General features: G+C 45.6%; 1 protein-coding gene and 1 non-coding gene across 4 annotated transcripts in view; one reads left to right on the plus strand and one right to left on the minus strand.

Annotated features, from left to right (window-relative positions):
* Positions 1-11,724, plus strand: part of SLC39A14 (solute carrier family 39 member 14) — a 38,747-nt gene extending 27,023 nt beyond the window's left edge. For 2 of the 3 annotated variants that reach the window (XM_031442237.2, XM_064482465.1), the window contains exons 4-9: positions 2,443-2,612; positions 4,507-4,629; positions 5,331-5,519; positions 5,625-5,832; positions 6,798-6,982; positions 8,585-11,724. In XM_031442237.2, coding sequence (XP_031298097.1) covers positions 2,443-2,612; positions 4,507-4,629; positions 5,331-5,519; positions 5,625-5,832; positions 6,798-6,982; positions 8,585-8,731 — 1,022 coding nt within the window. In that variant the 3' untranslated portion in view covers positions 8,732-11,724. Of the gene's footprint in view, positions 1-301; positions 472-2,442; positions 2,613-4,506; positions 4,630-5,330; positions 5,520-5,624; positions 5,833-6,797; positions 6,983-8,584 lie in introns of all 3 variants that reach the window. The other variant, XM_031442236.2, reaches the window with a different exon arrangement.
* A 266-nt stretch (positions 11,725-11,990) lies between these two features.
* TRNAA-GGC (transfer RNA alanine (anticodon GGC)) lies at positions 11,991-12,062 on the minus strand. The gene has a single exon. It is a non-coding gene; the product is annotated as a tRNA-Ala (tRNA).
* Positions 12,063-19,367: the final 7,305 nt, after the last annotated feature.

Genomic DNA, 19,367 nt, shown 5'->3' on the forward strand with positions numbered 1-19,367 from the left:
TGGATCGCCCTTCTGAAATCCTGTGTGCTGCCCAGCACTTGGTCCTGTGGTATTTAGCCTTCCATGTTTTCACCTGCCCCTCCATCTCAGAGGTGAGCTCCTTTTGGATAGCAACTTAGGTGTATTTTTTTAGGCTTCTCTGCAGCACCCAGCAAGAGATGGACTTAGCGGATATTTACTGATGGGTTGGCAAATCTGCCTGCCCTGGTCACAGCCGAGTTCAGATCGCGCTGCTCCAGGTGGCAGGAGCACCCCCCACCCTCGGTAATGGAGGCCCCCATCTGTTCTTGTTCCTCCACAGTGTGGGGCTTTGGTTTCCTCAGTGTCTCAGTGATTAACCTGGCCTCTCTCCTGGGAGTCCTCGTCCTGCCGTGCACGGAGAAAGCGTTTTTCAGCCGTGTGCTCACTTACTTCATCGCCCTGTCCATTGGAACGCTGCTCTCTAACGCGCTCTTCCAGCTCATCCCAGAGGTGCAGTAGACCAGAAACGTGCGGGTCCTGTCTCCCTGGGGCATCAACCGCCGGGCCCACCCCTGGCTCACGTCCCCGCCCCCAACCCCGTGCTCTCGGGCACCTGACAGCTGCCACCTGAAACATTAACTTCTTTCTCATTATCAAAGGATGCAAATGACTTCTGTCTCTGGATCTCAAGGGCCTCCTCTCACTCCTGGGCACCCAGGTTTGTCTCTGTTCTCTTCAGGGGGTGTCAGATGCAAGGCTCTTCACATCCCTTCCCTCCCCTCCACGTTGGGGGCCTCTCAGCCTCCTTCCCCAGTCAGTGCCTTTCCTGAGCCGGTGCAGGGTCCCTTCCCTGCCTTTGCAGGATTCAGAAGGAGAGCTGGAGCCGGTGGTCGCTGTCCCTGCCTTTGGTCCTCCAGACCCACTCTAAGTAGAGGTCCTGGCAGTACTCAGGTGTGGCCGCCAAGAGTTTATCCACCTGAAATGAGGTGGAAGGAAAGAGGTTACCAGCTGAAAAGCTGGATCGGCCTAAGGCGTACCCAATCCTTTTTTTTTTTTTTTAAAGCAGCCATAATCCATTAGCATAGAGGGCCAAATGTAGAATGAGGACTGTTTTACAAAAACAAGCGAAATTATAATGATATAATAAAGGAAAGGGACACACAGTCCTTCGCACCTTGCATCCTGACTTTTTCCTGATAGGACCGACTTCCTGGCGCCCTTCCTTGACTGTTTTGAAATGTTTGTTAATTTTGTCTTTTAACTGTAAGCGCTGAGGAGCTGAAATAAATAAGCCCCAAGTTGATGGTCTGCCCACCTGTCAGCGCAGTCAAGGACGTGCAGTAGGGGCGATGGGTCATGAGCGGACCTCCTTTGGGAATGACGGTGGCCGCCTTCCAGAAAGAGCCTGTGTGGGCAGCTGCCCGGCCTTTCTCAGTCAAAAGACTCTCTCCCAGAAGAGACACCACCTGGGATGTCCAGGCCTTACCTTGCCTATTCCTTCTTCGTGATGAGAGAAGAAACCTGGTTTTAGATGAACCACCTGGACTCCATGTTAGGATCCCACGTGAATCCAGCAAACGCTTCTCGGGGCAGACTTCATCTTGGGCTATTTTTTTCAGCTCCAGAAATTAAATTTAATTGTTTTGCAAGATTGGAAATGAAATGCCATGTTGCCTGTTGAATGGGAATACAATCGTGGTACACACACTCCGCCCCTGCGCTCGCAGTGGAGGCCTCGTCCTGGCGCAGTTTTGTCCTGCCCGGAGTGTGTGCGACCCTGGGAAATGGCTGAGGGAACACCTTGTGACGGGGTGAGCTTGGAACTCTGTTTTCTCTGCTGGAGCCCTCAAAGCAAAAGGAAACAAACAGAACAGAACCTGAGGTGTTAAGAAACTGAATTTTTGGGCCTCGGGCCTTGCCTGTCCCCTGTCCCTTCTGCCCTGCACATGTGACTTGGTTGTGTCTTGCACGGAGCAGACCAGATGGGGGAACGTCACGTGTGCCCGCACAGCGCGGGTCGGCCGTGCAGACACGGCAGCGAGACGATCGGTCTCTTCCCTGAGCTCATTTCCTGTTTCAGAGAGCCCCCGGGTCCAAAGTCTGCCGGGCAGCCTCAGACGAGGCCCAGGCACCCCTGGGCCGTGGGCCAGACAGCTCACAGCAGCTGGCAGGCGGGACTCGGCCACCAGGAAGCCGGGGCGGGAGACACAGGGTTCCAAGGCCACCTGGGTTCCTCCCCATTTCTCCTAAACTGATTGAAGGAAATTTCATCAGACTTGAATCACTAACAAATGTTCTATTTCTCTCTCCCTCCCTGCTTGTCTCTCTGATTTTTCTTTTTTGTCGCCTTTGTTAATATCCACCAAAACCTCCCTCACTGCCTCCCGTCCTCTCCATCTCTACCTAAATGGTGGCTGCCGGGCTGTGGGGCATTCGCCCCTCTCCCTGTCCCGGGTGGGGCTGGCTCTCCCCCCACGGCAGTGTGGGGATACGGTCTCCTCTGTGTGACCGTCATCTCCCTCTGCTCCCTCATGGGGGCCAGCGTGGTGCCCTTTATGAAGAAGACTTTTTACAAGAGGCTGCTGCTCTACTTCATAGCTCTGGCGATTGGAACCCTCTACTCCAACGCCCTCTTCCAGCTCATCCCCGAGGTATGGCAAGCCAGGGCCCCCTCACGCAGGAGCACGCCTGTCCCCTGGGGGGACGGCGGGGCACAGTGGGAGGGCCCTCCATCTCCATGGAAGGCAGAGAGAGGAGGTCTTCTCCTTTTGGAAAGTGATGCTGAGACGTAGGGACGAGCTCAGAGAGGCAGCAGAGTCAGTGTGAGAGCTGGCTTCGAATCCCAGCTCCACCAGCCACAAGGTCTGGGACCTTGGGCAGGTCATGTAACCTGTCTGTGCTTCCGTTTCCTTATAGGTAAGATGGGGGAGATAGGATGGACCTCAGGACGATATTGTGAGGATTATTTACATGAGTTAATGTTTGTAGCATGCCTGTGCCTAGTGCTCTATCTGTTGGATGAAGGGAGATAGTGTAGTTAGATCACGGCTCCCAGTCTGGGGATTTTGGGCACCTCAAAACCCCCCACATCAGCAGGTTGCATAAGTTTCAATAAAAAGATCAGTTCTCCTCAGTAGGGTGTTTGGGGGCCAGTCTGGTCTCACGCACATTGACAGCAAGCACCCTGGCTCCTTCGCCCGGGCTAACCAGAAACCCTTCGCAAAGGAGGAGCCCGGTGTCTGTAGGGTTTGCAAAGGGCCTTGAAGGAGTTTCTGATCTGGCATGGTCTCTGAGCAGACCCGCTGATGGCAGGAAGTATGAGACACTGCGCTGTGGGTGGTCTGACAGGTCCGGACCAGCCGGACGTGAGACAGAAAGCTGACGCCCCGCTTCGTAGAGCAGTTCATGTTTTCCAAGATGTGGTTTTGTGACGTCTAGGAAACAAGTAAAGTTTTATCCCTTGACGAGATACAGAATCCCACCTGCACAGGAGCTCCCATCCTAGTGCTTTCTGTGGAGAACAACTGTTAGTTGCCTCTTTTCGCCCCACTTTCCCCTAAGGTGATTTGACTCTCCCGGAAAGTCAGCCTGAATGTATCATTTCTATTTTAGAACTTGACCTTTATGTCTCGTAGAAAACCACACTAGGGGTAGAGATGGCATTTTGTCTCTTTAAAACAGAAAGGAGAAACACTTGACTTTAAGCAGTCCCGAGTCCCTGGTACCAGTGGTCACTTTTACCTGCGACCCGTTCATGAGAAAGCTGGCGCTGATTCGAGAGGCCCGTTTCCTGTTGGAAAACAGAGGAGCAGGTCACCAGTCACTTTCCCCAGACCCGCCCCACCAACACACACGAATCAGGAGCATCACTGGGAGTAGAATTCTCCTGATTTTTGCTCCTGTCTGCCTCCCAATGGATTCTTTTCTTCTTCTTCTTTCTCCCCCTTATTAAGTGAAGTTTCCAGAACTCAAAACAAAACCCCCCAAACTGACACGTGCAGTCACAGTCTGCTTTCTTGGCTTTGTAGTCGCTGGGAGGTCTGCGGTCAGGAAGATGCCGCAGTTCTTACTGTTTAACTGGGGAAAGGATTTCCCATTTTGGAAAGTTTAATTACACCATCTCGCTGGTGTTTACGGGCAGATCAGCCAGGGATGCTAGATAACAATGAAAACAAATACTAGTGCCCTTCTCCAGAAGCATGGAATTTGCCAGCAGAGTTCGCCATTGTAGCCAACCAGCAGGGGAAATGAAGGTAGCCCTCGTTAAAAGCAGAAAATCACACCCAAGGCTGTTTTTCCCCGAGACTAAAATTCTAAAGACGATTTGTCTTTTGCATCAGAAAATAAGCCAGAACCTAGCAGGTCTGGTGATGTGACATTAGGGAAACATCCAGGTTTAGGTTTTGCTGGAAAGAGATTGGGGAGATGGCAGAGTTGCCCCAGTCTCTTTCCTTTCCTGGAGTCAGGGAAGCAGTTAAGAGATGAGAGGGGACCAACGAAGATTTTCTGTATTCTTAAACTCACTTTGTTTTCCGGGGTCCACAGGCTTTTGGTTTCAACCCTCTGGAAGATAATTATGTCTCCAAGTCTGCGATGGTGTTCGGGGGCTTTTATCTTTTCTTTTTCACAGAGAAGATCTTGAAGATACTTCTTAAACAGAAAAATGAGGTGAGGCTTAACTGTTGGTAAAGGAAGTGACCCTAGGGAGAGCATCCATCTCTAAAATGCTTTCATGTCCTGGTAGTGGTGTTACCTCAACACCGATCCACTGAGCTCGCCCGGACCCTCCTACCTTGGATTCAGACCCACAGATTATTTCATGAGTGAATTTCCCACTTCATCTCAGGAGGGAATTAGCAAGGGGTGAGGGCAAACCAGAAACCAGATCTGAACTGTGTGCCTTTTATTAGGCGGTAATTTACCCACTGTGTGTTGATCTAGATTATTTCCTTAATAGAATTCCATACCTTTAGGAGATGAAGGACAGGCACTGTGTCTGAGGTATGAGCGCAAGGACACAGAACCGATGATGGCAGCATAGTCCCCCAGAAGTTACCTTTGGTGCCTGGCATGTAATTATCCCCTAAAAGTTGCTGAATGGAATAAAATTAGCCGTTGCAAGGAGGAGCTCTAAACGTTCTTAGCAGTGCCTCCTGGATGGAATGAGTGTGGGCCCTGAGGTCACTGCTCTGAGATCTGTCCTCCACCAGCCCCACAGTGCCCTCAGTTCCGCTTTCTCTGACAACTTGCCCGAGGTCCCTGTCATATCTCCCGCTTGTGCTTTTTCTGATGGCGGGAGTGAGGTCTTCCCTGCCCTGTGGGGTGGTTTTGGTGAGCATTGTGCTGACCCCTCCCTGGGGTCCCTCCAGCATCACCATGGACATAGCCATTATGCTTCCGAGACACTGCCTTCCCAGAAGGACCAGGAGGAGGGGGTGACAGAGAAGCTGCAGAACGGGGATCTGGACCACATGATTCCTCAGCACTGCAGCAGCGAGCTGGACGGGAAGGCCCCCGTGATGGATGAGAAGGTCATTGTGGGCTCGCTGTCTGTCCAGGTCAGTCGGCTGGCCGCTGTTTGGCGGGCGGGGGCCCCTAAGCGGTAACGACAGGTTTGACACTCACCCTTTGACCTGGGGCCTTGGGGCTGGGCTCTCATCCAGGACCTGCAGGCTTCCCAGAGCGCCTGCTACTGGCTGAAAGGCGTCCGCTACTCTGACATCGGCACTCTGGCCTGGATGATCACCCTGAGCGACGGCCTCCACAATTTCATCGATGGCCTGGCCATCGGCGCCTCCTTCACCGTGTCGGTCTTCCAGGGCATCAGCACCTCAGTGGCCATCCTCTGTGAGGAGTTCCCACACGAGCTAGGTGAGTGTGTGTGCACCTCAGCCCCCCGAAACCTCCCAGCCTGTTCCACTTGGGCTGCCTCCATTACTGGCCCAGGCATCCTTCCTGTGGCCAGCTCCTCTCCGACTTCAGAACACTTACAATTAACATGTTCTTTACGCTATAGGAAATCGAACCACCAATTCTTAACAGTTGAATGAATAATTGAAAATTGATCGTTGGAAATGACGGAGTTTTTACAGAGATGCTTGTTTCCCTTCGGCCTCACATCCTGTGGCTCAGTTTCCTCACCTGTACGATGGGGTTCATAATGGTACCTACCTCACTCTATGATTTATCATGAGGAGCAAAAGGGAAACAATGGTGGAAAGGACTCCTACGCACCATAACGCTCTTCTGAGTGCTCAGTACAGGTCTCTTAGATCCTACCACTCTTCCAGAGGCTGAGATGTGATGTTAGAAGGCTAGTGCATAGAGGTAGATGAACCAGGGTTTGGAAGGTCCTTGGTTTTATCAGAGGGAGAGTGTAAAAAGCCGACTTTGCAGGCACAGACACTCAAGGTCAAGTCCCGGCTTTGCCATTTATTGGCTTATGACTTTGGGCAAATTACTTAACTTCCCTCAGTCACAATTTTGTTTCCTAAAAATACCATTCATTTTAGTTTTGAGGAAGGAAACTCCTTCTGTTTCACCATCAATCAAAAGACAAATGAGGCCATTGCTAAATGGCCTTTTGAAAATCATGTACACAGCTTTCAGCCTCTAGGCTGGAAGTACACGGCCAGCCTCGCAGATGGAGACGGCTCCCGGCGTGGAGATGAAGGGGGCCCTAAGTCTTGCCACTGTGGTCTCCAGTCGGGGGCTGTCTTGATTTTCACCCGGTCTCCATCCATCATTTAAGCAGTCTGTCCTCATCCAGTTCTGTGTCCCACGATGTAGTATGACTCTTCTGCCCACACCCTCCCCTCTTGTTTCCCCTGCCATAGGAGACTTCGTCATCCTGCTCAATGCCGGCATGAATATCCAGCAGGCTCTCTTCTTTAACTTCCTCTCTGCCTGCTGCTGTTACGTGGGTCTGGCCTTTGGCATCTTAGCCAGCAACCACTTCTCTGCCAACTGGATCTTTGCACTGGCTGGAGGAATGTTCCTTTATATCTCTCTGGCTGATATGGTAAGTCTAACGTACTTTCTGCCACGTAAGCAAAACTGGATCCGTTATTAAAGTCATTAGCTGGGAAGACAGCTAAGGGGACATTAGTTAGGTTTTAATAACAGCTTTATTGAGGAGTCAGTTCACGTACCACACAATTACCTAAGTGTACAGTTCAGTGACATAAGGAGACATTAGATTTTAAAGGATGAAAAGCTTGTGTCATTAAAGAAAATGATCAAACTCAGCTCCAGTGTCCTTACTTAAGTATTACAGATAAATGAAAAGAAGGAAGCTAGGAGGGAAGGAAGGAAAGAATATTACCCATAATTATTCTCCCCCAGAACACCACCACCACTTGGGTTTGTTTCTTTTTTGTCTCAGTGCATTGTGTTTGTTTGTAAATAACTCTGATCACATTGAATATATAATGTTATATCCTGGTTTCTTTTTCACTTAATGTATCCCAGACATTTTTCATGTTGCATACTCTTTAAAAAGCATCCTTCTCAGTGGCGGTGTCATTTGGTGAGAGGAGTGACCTTATCCAGAGCAAGAACTGCTGGCTCAGAAGGGACGCATGGTTTGGGGCTTTCAATACGTATTGCCAGATTGCTTTTAAAAAGATGTACCCTTCCTTACGTTATTAGCAGTGTCTGAGAGTGTACCCTGTGCTGGACCTGCTAACCTTTGACATAACCACTTAAGTAGTTTTGAGTTTGCTAGTGAGGGGTCTGGTTTGTTGTTGCATCTTTTGTATAACTGACTGGTTGATTTCTTTCCTTGTTTGTTGGCATGACGTGTTCTTTGGCATGTTTGCATGAATTATTTTCCGTAACCTTGGAAAGTAGTATTTCTGATGCGATGATAAGTGCCTACACTCAGCCCAGGGAAACATCTTAGCGTCTCCTCTGTGGGTGGCCCTCCCTGGGGTTAGGGTATTTTTTGTCACCTGCCTTGCTGACCAACAGCAGGAGGCCTTGTGTCATAGCTCTGTTCTCTGGTTCCTTACACAGATACTCAGTTTTCCAAACACACGACAACATTTTGGTAGCCAAAAGACCTTTTCAGTTGCTTTTATCTGTTTCATTTTGGTTTGGAAGGGGGTGGGTAATTAGATTTGTTTATTTATGTGTTTATTTATTTCAGTGGAGGTGCTGGGAATTGAACCCAGGGCCTCCTGCATGCTAAGCATGCCCTCTACCACTGAGCTACACCCTCCCCCCTCAAGTGCTTTTAAAAGGTCACAGTAATTTTTATCAAAGTGGCTATTTTTAGCCAGCATCTGAACACATCCAGGGCTACATGCACATGCAGTACTTTGTTTTTCCTCAATAGTTGTAAAGTGGCAGTAACCACCTTGGAGAAAGGCTGTTAAGTTTATGTTCTAGAGGCTGCTGCTGTTGATTTTCCTTATAAGCCAATTATGTGTATATGTTAACTATGTAAAATAATAGCTAAAACAATATTTATGCTACTGTCTGTGTTGATATTCTCATATAAATATTAAGAAGTACTGTAACAATTCTTAGGTATAAATACAGGTACTCTCTCTTGCACTGAATGTCCTGCGAACAGGTTCAGACGGGAACTTCAGCTCTGTTGTTTTTCTCTCTTCCCCAGTTCCCCGAGATGAACGAGGTCTGCCAAGAGGATGAAAGGAAGGGCAGTATCTTGGTCCCCTTTGTCATCCAGAACCTGGGCCTCTTGACTGGTTTCGCCATCATGCTGCTCCTTACCATGTATTCAGGACAGATCCAGATCGGGTAGGGCCCTGCCTGGAGCCAGCGGGATTGGAGGTCTGGCCCCGGGCTATCCTGTCCCCTGCTGGAGGACGCCTCGTCCATGAAGCTCCTCGGAAGAGGCAGTCCTATTAAAAACTGTGACACGGACTGTATTCCTGCATTCAAGTGTCAGCTGTTTTTAAAATGCTCTGTCCTAGGAATAAGCTGCCCTGGTAACCAGCCTCTAGGTAGTGCCTCTCTCCTTCTCTTCTTTCTCAGAGTGATTCTGGAACTGAATGCAGCTGAAAAGACAAGCCTAACTTTTTTTCTCTGGTTACTCTGACCTCTTTCTCTTCCAACCAGCACTGAGACGTTCTGAATCCTTGGCCCTACGATGCAGAAATATAGCCAAGAGTCATAACTCGGTTAGAAATATCAGAAGTGTGGTGAATCTATATAGTTTGGGGCCCATAAATCTAACTGTGCATCCTGGGCCTCAAGGTGACCCATTTTTAAATGAATTCGCCTGTTTTTACAGAAAAGGTACAAACGACAGGAATCCCTCCTGTTTTTTCCAAGCTGTGCAGTTGCTTGCTTCTTTTGTCAAAGAGAACTAAAATTTGGAAACAGACAAGGAGAGGCAGGGATCCTCCTGAGAGGGGGGGAAGTAGACCTGATGGTGTGTGTCTCGTTGGGACAGTTACTTGTTCCCCCGGGGACGCCAGGCGTTGGTTCTGACTGCACCTGGGGTTTCCTGGCCGTCCAGGTGAGCAGGCACAGAGTTCTGTGGCTGAACTTCCCCTCCTTTTAGGCAGACAGTGACAGACTGGAGGGCAGAGAAAGGAGACACCTCCCCTTCCACACTCCCATCTCCTGAGAGACTTTTCCGCCGCCTCCCTGGGAGCACATTCTAAGCACATTCATGATGCTCATTGCAGAGGGGAGACTGCACACGTTTACCTCCCCGGTCACCGCTTCTGCTGCCAAGTGGCAGGTTGCCCCGGAGAATCGGGGTGCAGCTTACGCTTTTCCACAAAGGTAATCAGAAATGGAATCAGTGCAGGTGACGTTTAGGGTTTGTTAATTCCATAAATAACAACAGTACAAGCCATAGAACTCTGAGAGACAAGGCCCAGAGCGTGGATGGGGGCACCGCTGGTGTTTGCAGAACAGAGGACCTACTGGTTACACTGCGCTGTCTGGGCTCCTCCTCCTTCCCCACCTCCCTCCCCCCAAACAGGAAGGGGCGAATCCTGTATCAAATTGGAATATAAATTGCTCTAACTCTTTTCAGAAAATGGACGGATAGACTCGTTTGTGAGACTGTAGGCCAGCCTCAGGCCCTGTGGAGCCCTCTCCTCGGCGCTCTGGCTGCAAGGGGAGCTAATCCCCAAGTTCACTAGGTGAATTGCTTTATTATTATCATATTGATAATGTGAGATTCTTTAGCCACTCTGGGGAGCCGACCTCTCCAGAAGCCTTCCTCAGCGGTGCCCACAGTTGCAGCCCAGGGGCTGTGCTCGCAAACTGACTTGTGCACATGACTGGCAGGTGCTGGTTCGTTGCCACCACCTGTGACTTTTTCCGTTCTGCCAGGAAAATTTTCCATTCTATAGTAATTAAAAGCAGCATCTACTCTTTTTTTTTTTTTCTTCCTGGGGAACAACCCTCAAACCAGGAACATTCTTGAAAAGAACATGAGCGGGAAAACCTCCAGTGATGCTTTTTAACTTTTTTTTCTCATCTTGCCTGTTGGCTTTGATAGATTTGAGATGGGCGGAAGAGGAAGGAAAACTCAGTTCTCAAGATTCTAGATGAATTATCAGGACAGACTCCTGGTAGAATTATGGTCCAGTTTTTACCAAAGAATCAATTCCTTGAATGTTGGAATCTTAACTTTTTATAATATCCTTATTCCTGTTATTGTTACTGTTTTCAAATGATTCTTTGTCTTTTCTGTTTTATTTTTCTCAAACTGCTTTCAGAGCTAGCAGAAAATAACACTCAAAAACTTTAAGACTTTAGAAGATTTTGCTTCCCTAATTCTCATCGATGTATTAAATTTATAATTTTAGCATTCCCTGTAGATCTGTCATTCCTTACAAATACCGTTATTCTTGAAGTAGAATACTAAGTAAGAATTAGTGGGTTTCTAGTTGTAGAAGAGCTCAAAAATGTAATCTTTAACAAATTAAAAGGTAAAAGATGGAGCGATAGGGTGCTTTCCCTTCTCGTGCACGTCTATGGTAAGAATTTTCCTTTCATTGACAGCTGCCTCAAAGGGAAATTCTCTTCAAACTGTAATTGGTCCAGAGGCCAGTCTAGTTGGAACTTAGGAGGGGTGGAGACACTTAAATCGTGCAACTGATTGTATGTTGCCATTGGCAACAGATTTGCCTCATGCATTGAAAATATGGCGATTTTTTTGTGACTTCTAAGCGTTGGATTTGCTGTTTTAAGCATTTGTACATAGTAGAAGTCTGAAGAGTAGCAAGTTCTGAGGACTTTTTCACCCCTGGCATTCACATCCTCAACTTCTGTTGCCCCGTATGGACCAGCTCCTACGAAGGATAACTGTAGGAAAGTCTGTCACATGCAGCAGTGACCCAGGAGCAAGGGTTCTGTTGCTTCTCACTCACCCTGGCTTTCAGGTTGCCTTCTGTCCTTGCCCCAAAGGTTGTTTTGTGTATAGGGTCAACTAGGGTCTTTCATTGGTCCTTCACTCTGGATTTAAAAAAGAAGGCTTCTCTGTTCTGGTATCCTAAGGTCTGTTTTTAGTAAGTCCTCTTCCCCGTGGTAATGTGGAGATGGTAGTATGTTGGAATCCACTTAGAAAACAAAAAGTTACTGATTTTTGCAAAAGAGAGAGGTTAGGTTTTTATTATTCATATTTCCTTTTACAGTTCTGCAGTTCCATCACAGTGTTTTTTAAATAACTCAGGTGTTATGAGGATAAATTAGAAAAGAAAATACCTTAAGTTATGTGGACTGTAAATGTTTTTATTTGTAAAATTCTATTAATAAAGCTATATTCTGTAACTGTTGAATCCCAAGTGTGATCTTTCACTGTATTGTGAGTGTAATGAAGACTGTTAAACACAAGGTGGCGACAGTGTCTCACTAATTTACAAAGCTTTGTTTTACTGGTCTAGCTTCCATTTGGAGAGATTTAATTTAAAAAAAATTTTTTTTTTTTTAATTGGCTGGCAAGGTTGAAGATGGAGTTTTATTTTTCAGCTTAGTAGGCTCTGGACTCTGTATTCTCTGCAACTATTTTCTTTCCTTTTTTTTTTTTTTTTTTTAAGTGGAGGTACTGGGGATTGAACCCAGGATCTTGTGCATGCCAAGCATACGCTCTACCACTGAGCTATAGCTCCCCCCCCCCCCTCCCTAAGGGGATTTTAGAAGGAACCTCAGATAGTAAACATGCTCACTTTAAAATGATTAATTTAGGGGGGAGGGTGTAGCTCAGAGGTAGAGCGCATGCTTAGCATGCAAGAAGTCGTGGGTTCAATTTCCAGTACCTCTGTTAAATAAAAAAATAAATAAGTAAACCTAATTATCTCCCCTCCTCCCCCCAAAAAAGAACAACAATAACCAAAAAAAAAAAAAAAAGAAAGAATTTAAATGTTAACACAATAAAATAAAATAATAAAATGATTAACTTATTTCATGGAGCATGGGACTTCATCAGTGATGGACGAGTGTTTCCTAAGATGAACTTTTCTGTCTCACTGTTTTCCCGTATGTAAAACCACGATTTGAAAGTTGGAGAATCACTTGGTTCATTTAAACCACGTCTCCTGTATGTCTTACAGGGGAAAGTCCTATCGTGAGACAAAATTCTAAACCTGTTCTTATTCCAATTTATGTATAGGGCCAGGGATCCGTTTATCTTCAACAACAAAAGTGAGCAGTAGGGTCAAAGAATTTGATGCCATCTTATTGCTACATACAATAGAGATCCCCAGATGACTATTGCTTGAGCGTCCCATTTTTCTTAAACTCAAGAATAATATATTGGAGGAGGGTAGAGCTCAATGTTAGAGCGCATGCTCAGCATGCATGAGGTCCTGGGTTCAATCCCCAGTACCACTGTTCAACAAACAAACAAACCTAACTACCTACCCCCTCAAAGAAAAGAATAATATATTAAGTGGCTCATATTGGTCTTTTAAATTGCATCAGCTGGGGGGGAGGGTATAGCTCAGTGGTAGAGTGAGTGCCTAACATGCACAAAGGTTCAATCCCCAGTACCTCCATTAAATAAATAAATAAATAAACCTAATTACTCCCCCCCCCCCCAAAAAGAAATTAAATTGCATTAGCTAGCTACTATATTGGACTAGCATCGGCTACAGTTTTTAAAATGACATCCACTCCAGCCTCCAGCTTGTGCTACCTCTGGAGAGCCTTCCCAGGCTGGGGTTAGTGCCTCTGTTTTTCATACCTCAGTTACTGGACTTGCATTATTGTTTCTGTTGTTCTTACACATCGAGTTCCTCCTGAGTGGAGGCTATCCCTCGTTTCTTCCTGTGATTCCGGGACCTGCCACACGGAAGGAATGCATGAAAAGAGCGGTGAAATGCCTGTAAGTTTCGTGTCTATGGAAAGGCGCCTTTTCCACCAGCAGCAGTACCTTTGTGTTCTCCTGCTTTTGGTGTCAGGTTTGTTAATGCCTTGTTTCCTGGTCCTTCTTTATTTAGAAACAGGAGTTTGAGAGAGGTGAGTTTGTGGCCAGTGTAAAATAGAGCTAAGCAAAGTAAACAGGTCGCTAAGATAGATCAAAACTTTGATCTATCTTAGCTATCTCTTCGTAATACTCTTTACCAGCTAAGCCATTTAGGACATTTTTGGTGGAAGGTGAATGCCCTTCTGTCGTGTTGCTTCTGCACACACTTACCATTCAGTGATGCTGAGATCTGATTTGAGCAAATTCCATTTTGAGAAATGATAAAAGACACCAAATGTGGACACAGGGTTTTTGATTTGTGGGAAAGCAATACTCATCTATTTTAAAGACTTTTGGTCTCTTAATGATGTAGAGCAATAATACCTAAACTTCTCAAGAATGATCGGTTTGAATCCCTGTGAATCCTTTTCATCCTTCTGGAATAACCTGAATTACATACCATTTAAGTAGGAAAAAAAAATGGTGTTTGGAAAAGATCCATAGGTCCTTATCCTCTGCTAAGTCTGTTTAGAGCTGTCAGCCGAAAAATATTTTTCTTTCCCACTTCACAACCCTTCTTGCCAGATGTCTATTCCGAGTTTATTTTGAATGAAGGAAGGGAGTTTACAGACTACCCTTCCTGTGTAACAGCAATCTTTGACCCTGGCAGTGGGTGGGATTCTGAGACAGTGGCATCAATTATAGTTAAGGAATAACCTGAAAGTGTTCTAACCCTGGCAATCATAAGCCAAGAAGTAGTTATTTTTTTCCATTTGGCTCTGGGTTTTTCTCTCTCTCTGTGGTTTGCTTATAGATTGCCGGAACATTGAGGTTGCCTAAGAATAAACTTGGGCGATAATCCACACATGTTTTTATAAATATACACATGTAATAGCCATCAGAATTTCCCAGTGGAGGTCCCTGAAAAGAAATCTTTGGACGCGGCGATTCTAAATGTGAAAAATGTGCTTTAAAAATACATATTGTCCTGCATTTGGCTTTTTGTGTGTGGGCTCATTTAATATGAGAGATGGGGTATGTCTCTGTGTATAGGGTGGTAGGCAGACAACCAGAGGGACTTCTGCCCTGAAGTAAGAGGCTGTTTTGGCCCCAGGGTGGGGGTTGGGGAGCAGATTGAGGGGACAAGGGAGATGTGTAAGGAGGGTACAGTGAAGCTTTGCACACATCCTTGGGACCACAGTCCAGCCCCCCTGCCCTCAGTCAAAACTAGAATCAAATAAATAAAGAGCAACCCTGGGGTTCGGAGATGGGGAAAGGGAGGGTACTGGGCGTACCACACCCACAGCCCACATTCAGGGCTGCCAGATTCTGGCTAGAACATCTTGTCCAGTCACCCCTAGGTACATCCTTACACGAGTATGGCAGGGCATCCATGCAGCTACTGGAGGTGGCATAGGCCTTAAAACAGTGGCTACCAATGATAAAAGAAATTTTCATATACTGAGATACGGAAAAGTCATTCTGGCTTACGTATGAGTTAACTTGAATTTTATGCTAATTAGAACAGCCTGTTCATGGCCTGTCAAATGTACACTGTACATCTGCTTTATTAAGAGAATGGCACATTGACCAGAAGTAAAGAATGTCCATGTTTAAACATAAAGATTAAATGCTTCCCCACCTGGGACACCAGTGCTGGTAATCCTTCGACGAGACTCCCTTCCCAGGTGCCAAGGCCATACTGACTTGCTGTGTACATGATCTGTTTTTGGTTTTGTTTTGTTTTGTTTTTGAAACCTTGAAGGAATGTATCCCTGACTTGTTTAATAGTCTTTGTTCTGACAAGACATAAAACTCTGCTGAAAACCATGCTTTTCTGGAGCAGTTCCTCAGTTATCTGAGAGGCTGTCTTCCAAGCTATAGTCCTCAGTTTGGCTCAAATAAAACTCTTCTATTCCTATTATAGATTGCTTATTGACTATTTCTGTTGGCCCCAGGGTAGGCCACCACCATGTAGCCATCTGAGGCCAGTGCCTGGCCCTTTGGATGCTATGGTGGCTCTGCAGACTTGATACAGGAGAGGAGACAGCCAGAGCTATAGGATACCTGGATGGGGCTACTGCCCCAGTCAGCCCCAAGGATGCTCTCTGGGGCCCTGAACCACCCACTGCCCTCCTGGGGGGCCATACCTAAAGAGAAGTTCTGTCAGCTCCGTGTACCTTCACTGAGTGGTATGGAAACCTAGCACTTCAATCTCATTCTTGTTCACATCCACAAGATGGGGCCTTGCAAAGTGGTGGTCAGTGGCCCCATGGTCCCCCAGTGGCCAACCAGCTTGCCATTGGACCAGAAGCTAAAGAAAGATGCGGCAACTTGTCAACCACTATGATATGTCCATTCAGTTCCATGGCCATTCCCTTGGGGCCCATGAGGCAACCAGCTCCTCTCTTGCCCTCAAAAGAAAAGATGCTGACCCAATGATTGCCGGAGTCTTCCACAATAATGTCTCCACTGGTGTCCACTGCCACACCTGTGGGGGCACTGCAGCTGCCCAGGTGAAGCCCTCGGACCCCAACATGGAACTTAGAATTCCTGGATATGCTGGTGGATGGTGTCTGCGCCTAGCTGCAGACAAGCCCAGTTAAGTGGGTGAATTCGCCCTTCTTCCTTCTGTGACTGCCAGTGAGGGAGACGAGCCATCTTCAGTAGGGTTGTCCTTCTATTTGCCACCCTTGCTATGCGTGGGGCTGGGCCTGTGCACCGCCTGCTGGCGCACATGGCTGCGGGGGCAGCAGGGACCTGGCGTGGTGCTTCACACTGGGGCAGGTGGCAGGTCCCAGGACACCCGGCACACACGTTACTCAGCTAACATTCTTAAATGCATCAAAATCTAAGAATGACACCCAGGCCAATTAAATGGAAATTCCTTCTAACGCATGATGTTAACCTTGTCAATTTTAAGGAGGAGAACTAATTCAATAAAGGAGACTTTTTTTCTTTCTTAAAATAAAGGATTAGTTATTTAGTTATAGACACTAGTAAGGAAGGAAAAAAGTCTCTGATCTACTGTATCCTCCCAGAAGAGGAGATTCTTTCAAGTGGCATGTTCCTTATCACTTCTTGAGGTTAGTAAAACAAGCTCTTTTGAAGCCAGTGTCTGGTTGTACCCTATAGGTATGGCCCTTGAGAAGAAATATCTCATGCAGCCAAATTCACATGGTTTAAATATTTTGTAGTAATTCTCCAAATAATGTAGGCCTCACCTCCCATTTCTCTTGAAAATTGAATGAGCAGAAGAAAGAGATTAGATTTAGATTTTTCTTTTCTGGGAAAGCTAATTTTTAAAAATTAGATTAAATTGACTTTTCAGCATATAGATGGTTCAATTACATATCCTAACTAAAAGGGTAGATAAGATCTCAACGTTAGAGGTATCAACATTGTTTTCATTTGGTTTTCAGATGTGTTACATTTACTCCTGCAAAGCTATTTCACAGTGCTGCTCCTAGCCTAATAGAAAGCGACTTTACATTCTCTGCTTCATACATTAAATTTTTGCTTGAAAACTGCCTCGATCCAGCTGATGATAAAACTTTTTTCATTGTAATGCAGCCTCATAAGTTAGTTTAAATAAGAAAGCCTTTAGAAAAGTGTTTTAATTTTGATGCTTTTTGAAGCCAATGAAGATAAGCTAGAATGAATGCAGACCTAGCAGCCCAGGGTTCTGGGTTCTATCTTGGTCTTCAGCCAGAAGAGCACAGGATTTTGAGTCCAAAAGAACAGGTCTGCATCAATTTCATCACTGACTGTGTGAACTCTGATATGTTTAAACTCTCCACAACTCAGTGTCTTAATCTAAGAGGTAGAAATGATCATATCTTTATTATCTATCTGCATAATGAGAACTAAATATATTAGGAAGCACTTCATAAATGAAAACTCTAGACCAGTGGTCATTAACATTTTGTTGTCTGGATTCTTTTGAGAATCCGAAAAATACATGCTTTCCTACAGATTTCTCACCCCCCGCCCAAAGCACTTAAAGAAATACTCAAAATCTTATTTTCATTTATAGTTGGGAGCTGGATGGGGAGGGAGTGATTTGAAACCCTTGCATCACAGGTGAAGAACTTCTGCTCAGGACCAGAGTAAGTCGATATTCACTCATTCGACAAATAACTGCGCTCCAACCTCGTGCCGTGTACAGCCTGACAACATGACACCGGCAGTGAACAAGGCAGACAACAGGACTCCCCTTAAAGAGTGAGGGGAGTCAAAAGGAAGAGATGCTGTGGATAATTTATGGTAATGAGGAAGAGAGTGGTGGGGTGTTGTAGCTTTAGCTGCTTCAGGTGGTCAGAGAAGGACTCTCTCGGGAGACGGCACTTGAGTTAAGGAGTAACGAGGGGGTGTCTTTGTGAAGATCTAGGAGAATGCTCCAGGCAAAAGGGACAGCAAATGCTAGCGCCCTGGGACAGAGATGAGCTTGGTCTCTTTGAGGCCAGTTTGTTTAAATTGCAGAACTTACAATAACCAAGGCCACTATATCTGAACCGCAGTGGACAGAGGGGAGGAAGTTTGAGCTGAATTCAGTGAAGTAGACAGGAGTCTACTAAAAAGTAGACCATAATGTGTTCATTTCTGGTGTACAGCATAGTGATTCAGTTTTATATGTGTTTGTGTGTGTGTGTGTATATATATATATACTTTTTCATTATAGGTTATTACACCTATTGAATATAGTTCCCTGTGCTATACAGTAGGACCTTGTTGTTTATCTATTTTATATATATAGATAGCAGTGTGTGTCTGCAAATCCCAAACTCCTAGTTTATCTCTCCCCTCCCTTCTTCCCTTTTGGTAACCATAATTCAATTTAAAAAAAGCACTTTGAGAAAAAAGGAGACACTTGAGGGTTTTAAGCAGAGGAATGCCATAAATCAGATTTTTGTTTTAAGTTGAGAAAGACCTGTTATATGGAAAAATGGACTGTAGGGGGAGTAAGTTTACAGGCTATGGTGTGTGAGGAACTGAACCTCCCTCTCTGCTCGTCCCCCACTCTAAATTTTTGGCCCAAGCAATTTGATGGATGCCTGTGACATCTGCCTGTGGCATCTAACCTGTGGACTGCTGGAGCCCAGGTGTGAGAGAGGTATTAAGTTCTATTCTCCTAGACGGTACTGTATTACGTAGCCAGTAATACTGCCACCATTTTCTCCTTTGTAATGATTTAAACAAAAGTAATAGGGGGTGATGGCAGCCTGGGGGCTCCTCAATCCTTGTCACATTTATAGTATTGGGTTCTCCCAGGAAGACCAAGGGATAACACACTATTAAAAGGTTTACACTTTGCCCTCCAAATGACCTGAATATCAATCTGTAAATATGTATTTACCCGTCAGCAAAACTTTCATTAGCATATTTTCACTTTACAAGTGTCTAAAGAGATTATTAATTTGATATCAGGCTATGATTGGTAGAATGTTGCTTTGGACCATGTTTTTCCAGTCACACACAAAATATTTTTTTATCTGGATTCACTAATTTTTTTAGACCGTAAGACTGTGAGGTGGGAGGTATTCATGCAAAGGTAATTTAATCAAAATTAAATGCACTTATAGGACGATATGGATAAAACAAAGCATGTAATGTCCATACAATATGTATTATTAACAAAAACACTTATGTAGTGCTTTGCATATAAAATTAGAGATTATACACTATAAAATACTTTTGCTCTGTGTTGCTATTTTAGAAACGCTCATTTTATTCTGTTTTTAAAGAGATTCTGTAGTTCTCTTGCCTGCATTTAACACAGAAGTTTAATATTTAATGGTTTCATACAAATAGACACTGAGGCCAGGTTATTTTTACGCAACAGTGGAAACTAGGATTCCCTGTGCTTTTGTTAAATTAAAAATGTTCATAATTATTTCTCAGCAGAGTTGGTCATTAATTAAGGCTTATGAGATGCTCAGGGAGTTTCACAAGGAAATATACCAAGTCTCACAAACCCTGTAACATGGAAACCTAGATTTGAAGAAATTAG

This window comes from Camelus dromedarius, chromosome 36, assembly GCF_036321535.1.
Source record: "Camelus dromedarius isolate mCamDro1 chromosome 36, mCamDro1.pat, whole genome shotgun sequence".
Classification (NCBI taxonomy): domain Eukaryota; kingdom Metazoa; phylum Chordata; class Mammalia; order Artiodactyla; family Camelidae; genus Camelus; species Camelus dromedarius.